This window comes from Artibeus jamaicensis, unplaced genomic scaffold (genome assembly GCF_021234435.1).
Source record: "Artibeus jamaicensis isolate MK-2021 breed Jamaican fruit bat unplaced genomic scaffold, CSHL_Jam_final contig_288, whole genome shotgun sequence".
Lineage (NCBI taxonomy): Eukaryota > Metazoa > Chordata > Mammalia > Chiroptera > Phyllostomidae > Artibeus > Artibeus jamaicensis.
Window position 1 is genome coordinate 1,372,743 of NW_026521645.1, and position 6,432 is coordinate 1,379,174.

At 40.3% G+C, this 6,432-nt stretch overlaps 1 protein-coding gene across 1 annotated transcript; it reads left to right on the plus strand.

The window, feature by feature from the left end:
- The first annotated feature begins 4,174 nt into the window (after nt 1-4,174).
- LOC128627004 (2-iminobutanoate/2-iminopropanoate deaminase) lies at nt 4,175-5,687 on the plus strand. The gene has a single exon (XM_053662798.1). The coding sequence runs from the start codon at nt 4,236-4,238 to the stop codon at nt 4,647-4,649; it is 414 nt and encodes a 137-aa protein (XP_053518773.1). The 5' UTR covers nt 4,175-4,235; the 3' UTR covers nt 4,650-5,687.
- Nucleotides 5,688-6,432: the final 745 nt, after the last annotated feature.

Genomic DNA, 6,432 nt, shown 5'->3' on the forward strand with positions numbered 1-6,432 from the left:
CACAATTTACAATAGCCAAGTGCTGCTAGCAACCCAAGTGCCCATCAGTAAATGAGTGGATCAAAAAACTATGGTACATTTACAGGAACTAGTTAGTATAAAGGACACATGGACAACAACTAATGGGGGTGGAAATGGGAGGGAGGTGGGGAGCACTGGGTGGGTGGACCAGGATGGGAGTAAAAGACAGAAAACTGTACTTGAACAACAATTAAATAAATTTAAAAAAGAAAATAAACTACTGGATGGAGTGTAAAAAAACAAACTATGGTACATTTACACAATGGAATACTATTCAGCAGAAAGAAAGAAGAAGCTCCTACCCTTCATGACAGCATGAATGGAACGGGAGAGTATTATGCTAAGTGAAATAAGCCAGCCTATGAAAAAGAAATACCATATGATCTCACCTATATGTGGAACCTAATCAGGAAAACAAGCAAGTATAATAGAACCAGAGACATTGAAATAAAGAACAAATTGACAGTAACCAGAGGACAGGGGAAAAAGGAATAATGAGGGAAAATGTATAAAGGACACATGAGCAGATCCAAAGGGGATAGCTTAGACAGTGGGAAGCAGGGATGGGTAGGGTGGTGGTTCATTGTGGGGTGAAAATGGAGAAAACTGTACTTGAAAAACAATAAAAAGAGAGAAAGAACACACTGACAGTAACCAGAGGAATGACAGGAGGGCAATAATGGGGGAAAGAAAGTAAAATATCATCAAGGAACATGTATAAAAGACCTTTAGATAAACCAAAAGGGGATAGGTCTGAGTGTGGGAGGTGGAGCTCAGTGGGGAAAGTGACAGTGATGGGGAGAAAGAGGAGATAACTGGATTTGAACAACAATAAAAAATATAGGCATTTATATATTTATAATAAATGCATAGATAGTTGGTATATTCTCAAATAAGTTTTCAATTATTAGCTTAGCAATTAATGAATATATTATCAAGTGCCTATATACTAATGTGGATATGAGTAACTATATAGAGAAAATACTAAATTCATTATTTTCAAACTTTATCTTTATTGTTATCTTTTTATGTAATGTGTTGATTTTTATTAATTTTTCAATCATTTTACTTCCAACTTTTTATCAAATTAATTCAAATTTATCAAAGGTAGATGAGGCTAAGCATACATATTTTGCTTTGATGAAATTAACCTAAGGACTTCCGCCAAGATGGAGGCATAGGTGGATGTGCCGTGCCTTCTCACACAACCAAGTTTAGAGACAACTAAATATTAGCAACAGAAAACACAGCCAGAAAACGGAAAATTGAACTTTTCAGAAGTCCGTTAACAACAAATTCTTCAGCCTGACCGGTAAGGGGCGAAACCAGCGGCTGGTGAAGCGGGGTTGCACAGGAGGTCTCCGTCAGCCGAACTCAGGCGCGGAATCCAGGCGCGGAATCCAGGCGCAGGGTTGGACCTAGTGAGCGACCGAGCGAGCGACCGCTGGGGAGACAGCGGGGGAGCAGTGCTGCCTGTTGACTGTGGTCGCGCATTTGTGCGTGGGCGGACAGGCGAGGGAGTGGGCGGTTGGACCGGGGCCGGCGGATCCCCATGGCAAGCGGCAGTGGAGGGCGCCGCCATTTCCTCGCTCTGACCCCACCTCCACATACAGCATCATAACCCAGCGACTCTGAGTGGCCCGGCCCAGGTGAACCACCTAAGACGCTAATCCTCACCCAGCTGTGAGAAACAGCAGAGGGGGTCGCCATTTCCCCGCTCAGACCATGCCCCCACATACAGCGTCACAACCCAGGGACCTGGGAGTCCAAGGCACCGCTTCTCACACTTAAAGGGCCAGAACAGACCCAAAATGTTGCAAGATCTAAAAGCCCCAGAACCTATAGATCTAAGCGATGAAGAAATAGCAAAACTCTCAGACGCACAGTTTAAAACACTGGTCATCAGGATCCTCACAGAACTGGTTGATTATACCGACAAATTAGACAAATATATGAAGGCAAAACTAATTGAAATGAATGGAATTGCACAGGACACCAATAGCAATGAAAAGGAAACTGGGACTCAAATCAATGGAGTGGACCAGAAGAAAGCAAATAATGGCCAAACAGAAAAGAGTCAAGAAGCAAGAATTCAAAGAAATGAGGAGAGTCTTAGGAACCTCCAGGACATCTTTAAACACTCCAACATCCGAATTATAGGGGTACCAGAAGGGGGAAAGGCACAACCACCAGTGGAAAACTTATTTGAACAAATAATAAAGGAGAATTTCCCCAATCTGGCAAAGGAAATAGACTTCCAGGAAATCCAGGAAGCTCAGAGAGTGCCAAAGAAGTTGGACCCAAGAAGGAACACACCAAGGCACATCATAATTACATTAGCCAAGATGAAAATGAAGGAGAGAATCCTAGAAGCAGCAAGAGCTAAGGGGACAGTCACCTACAAAGGAGTCCCCATCAGACTGTCAGCGGATTTCTCAAAAGAGACCTTCCAGGCAAGAAGGGGCTGGAAAGAGGTATTCCAAGTCATGAAAACCAAAGACCTACAACCAAGATTGCTCTATCCAGCAAAACTTTCATTTAGAATGGAAGGACAGATAAGGTGCTTCTCAGATAAATTCAAATTCAAGGAGTTCATCATCACCAAGCCCTTATTATATGAAATGTTAAAGGGAATTACCTAAGAAAAAGAAGATAAAAAAGATGAACAGTGAAAGGACAGCAAACTCACAGTTATTAACAACCACACCTAAAACAAAAGCAAATTAAGAGGACAGCTAGATCAGGAGCAGAAACATAGAAATGAAGATCACATGGAGGGTTAGCAACAGGGGAGTGGGAGAAGATGAAGGGGGGAGAAGGTACAGAAAATAAGTAGCATAGACAGTAGATAGAAAATAGATGGGGGGGCAAGAATAGCATGGGAAATATAGAATCTAAAGGAATTGAGACATATGGTCATAAACTAAAGGGGGGTAATGGTGGGGATGGGGGGTAGGGTGGAGGGGAATGAAGGGGGGAATAGAACAACTGTAACAGCATAATCAATAAAAAAATTAAAAAAAAAACAAAAAAAAGAGAAATTAACCTAAAGTAAAGACTGGATTTTACTTGGAGCGTAGCTTTGTCCTTGAAGAATGTGAAGGAAGCCACTACCAGCATACCACTGAGTGAAGCCTGTGGTGGGCACGTAGCTTGGAGGTGAGAGGTGCACACTATAGCCAAGCCAGCATATAACTGGACTGTATCTGTATCTCCATAGGCTTATATGAATTCTGCTCAAAATTGTATCATTTACATGAAAATTGCACTGGTTGCCTTTGCTATTGATTATTTCTAAGGTTCAAGTATTTTAGCAAGAAAATATTAAAATTTAAAATGCAGCATAATCTTTGTTCAACTCAACTGTTTTTCTTAACAATTATTTAAAAATGTGAGAAAAAAACATTAAAAACCTTGGTTTCTATACTATTTGATATATTACTGTAGTCTCAGTTGAAAATGTATAGATTTTAATGAGCTTTATTTAATCTGTTCTTTTGCTATTTCCCCTGTGTGTATACATAGATATGCATACTTTTCATGGTTCTCTATTTTTAACACTTTTGTGTCTTTTTATGAGAACACATTGTCTCAAAATATCAACTGCTCATTATCAACAGAATTCAGAGGGAGGGATGTTAGAAACCTCTTTAAATAAAAACACTGCTGCTTGCCTTGACTGATGGGGTTCACTTGATTGGGTGTTGTCCCACAGAGTGAAATGTTGCTCATTTGACTCCAGTCAGGGCACATTGGTGGTGGCCATGGTAACTGTTTGGGGTGTGTGTGAGAGGCAACCAATGGAGGTTTCTCTCATATATGGATGTTTCTTTCTCTCTCTTTCTCTCTCCCTTCCACACTCCCTAAAAATAAATAAATAAAATCTTTAAAAAAGAAACCTAGCCTTGGCTGGTGTAGCTCAGTGGCTTGAGCGTGGGCTGCAAACCAAAGTGTCGCTGGTTGGATTCCCAGTCAGGGCACAGGCCTGGGTTGCAGGCCAGGTCCCCAGTGGGGGCCATGTGAGAGGCAACTGCACATTGATATTTCTCTCCCTCTCTTTCTCCTTCCCTTCCTCTCTCTCTAAAAATAAATAAATAAAATCTTAAAAAAAACAACAGAAAGATAAAGTTAAAAAAAAAAAGAAACGGGGACACTAGTGGTGCTAGCTTACGGGATCATTCTCACCTAGGGGCCTGAGGAGATAAGGTTTAGCCATGGCGTCCTTAATCAGAAAGGTGATCAGCACCTCGAGAGCTCCAGCGGCCATTGGTCCCTACAGTCAGGCTGTGCTGGTGGACAGGACCATTTACGTCTCGGGACAGCTGGGCATGGACCCTTCCAGCGGGCAGCTTGTGCCGGGAGGGGTGGCGGCAGAGGCTAAGCAGGCTCTCACAAACATGGGTGAAATTCTGAAAGCTGCAGGCTGTGACTTCACTAATGTGGTAAAAACAACTGTTTTGCTGGCTGACATAAATGACTTCAATACTGTCAATGAGATCTACAAACAGTACTTCAAGAATAATTTTCCTGCAAGAGCTGCTTACCAGGTTGCTGCTTTGCCCAAGGGAGGCCGTGTTGAGATCGAAGCCATCGCTGTCCAGGGCCCTCTCACAACAGCTTCACTCTAAGTGGGCCGAGTGCTGTTTAGTCTGGAGTTTTCATAATGTTTTTGAATTAATGTCTTAATTTTTATAGTGGACATTGGGAAGTATACGACTGACTAAAATAGCTGAAGGATTATGGAAATATAATATAATAAGGGGAATGGAACATGAATTGCAAATGAGACGAATCCAGTTACCGATACTGTAAGTTTCATTTATGCACTCAGATGACTGGATGTGAGGAAGAAAGAGTATACCTACTTCAATTAAGTCCTTTTTAATCTAATGTTGTGAAATATTTCATTCTCATGTCAGACATATGATTCTGCTTTCACTTGAGTAAAAAAGATTTAAGTTTGAATGGCAGAGGTAAAGGAAAAGAAAGTGGACCAAAATTTTATATAACATTTTTCTAATGGCAATAAAATAGACATGCAGATTTTCCTTGGTGTGATTCTGTCCACTTATTTTTAATGGTTTAATTTCTACACTAGAGCACATTACCTAATTAAAGATGGGGGACCATGGAGAGACCATAAAACGCCACGTATTTTTTTCTCAAAACTTGTTTCTGACTTCCATCTTTACACTGTTGTAATCTGTGTAAATATTTTGTGTTTGTTCTTAAAGTCTTTTAACATTTTTAGACAACTACTACATGATTACCTCCATGTTGTAGACTAAATTTGAGCACAAAGATTATATAGATTGAGAAGTAAAAGTCTCTTTCAGTCACTCTCCATTCCACTTACCTCCCCAAAGAGAACCTCTGCTAAGACTTTCGAACGTGACCAGCCGGTGGTTTTCTGCGTGTACATGCCTGATCATCGAAGTGCGGCTGTGGCTGGTTCACACAAATGGGGCTCCACTGTGCACACAGGTTTACAGTTGTTCACATGGAAAGTAATACAATGATTAATAACACAAGAATAAACTGTGTTTTGCACACCCCCAACTGTAAACCCACTTTTGTGCCCCACCCTGCATTGTTCTATATATACTCTCTTCTGTATGGAAAGTAATACAATGATTAATAACACAAGAATAAACTGTGTTTTGCACACCCCCCCCCCAAAAAAAAAAGAAACCTAAAACAATGTTGTTTAACATAACAGGGAAAAACCTTCAAAATACCTCCTGGAAGAAATGATGAATTAATATCTTGTAAGGTCTTTTTTCTGAGGTAGGTCTCTTGTAGGCAGTGTATGTGCCAGTCACATTTCTTATCCACTTAGCTACCCTATGTCTTTTGATTGGAGCATTTAATCCATTTACATTTAAGGTTATCATTAATAGGTACTTATTCACTTTCCCCCTTCTGTACCCATGTTCCTCTCTCTCACGACTTTCCTTCCTTTTTTCAAAATATATTTTATTGATGATGCTATTACAGTTGTTCCATTTCTCCCCCCTCACTCCCCTCCACACAGCACACCCTTTCCCACCCACATTCCCCACTCCTTTAGTTCGTGTCCATATGTCATACTTATAAGTTCTTTAGCTTCTACATTTCCCATAGTATTTTTCCTTCCCTCTGTTTATTTTCTACCTACCATTTATACTACTTATTCTTTATACCTTTTCCCCCCATCTCCTCCTCCCACTCCCTTGTTGCTAACTTTCCATGTGATTTTCATTTCTGTGTTTTTGTTCCTGTTCTAGTTATTTGCTTCATTTATTTTTGTTTTTGTTTTAGGTGCGGTTGTTAATATTTGTGAGTTTGTTGTCATTTTACTGTACATTTTTTTATTTTTTTCTTAGATAGTTTCTTTAACATTTCATATAATAAGGGCTTGGTGATGATGAA

Excerpts from the sequence above, each read along its gene's own strand:
- LOC128627004 (XM_053662798.1), top strand. The coding sequence starts at position 4,236 with ATGGCGTCCTTAATCAGAAAGGTGATCAGCACCTCGAGAGCTCCAGCG.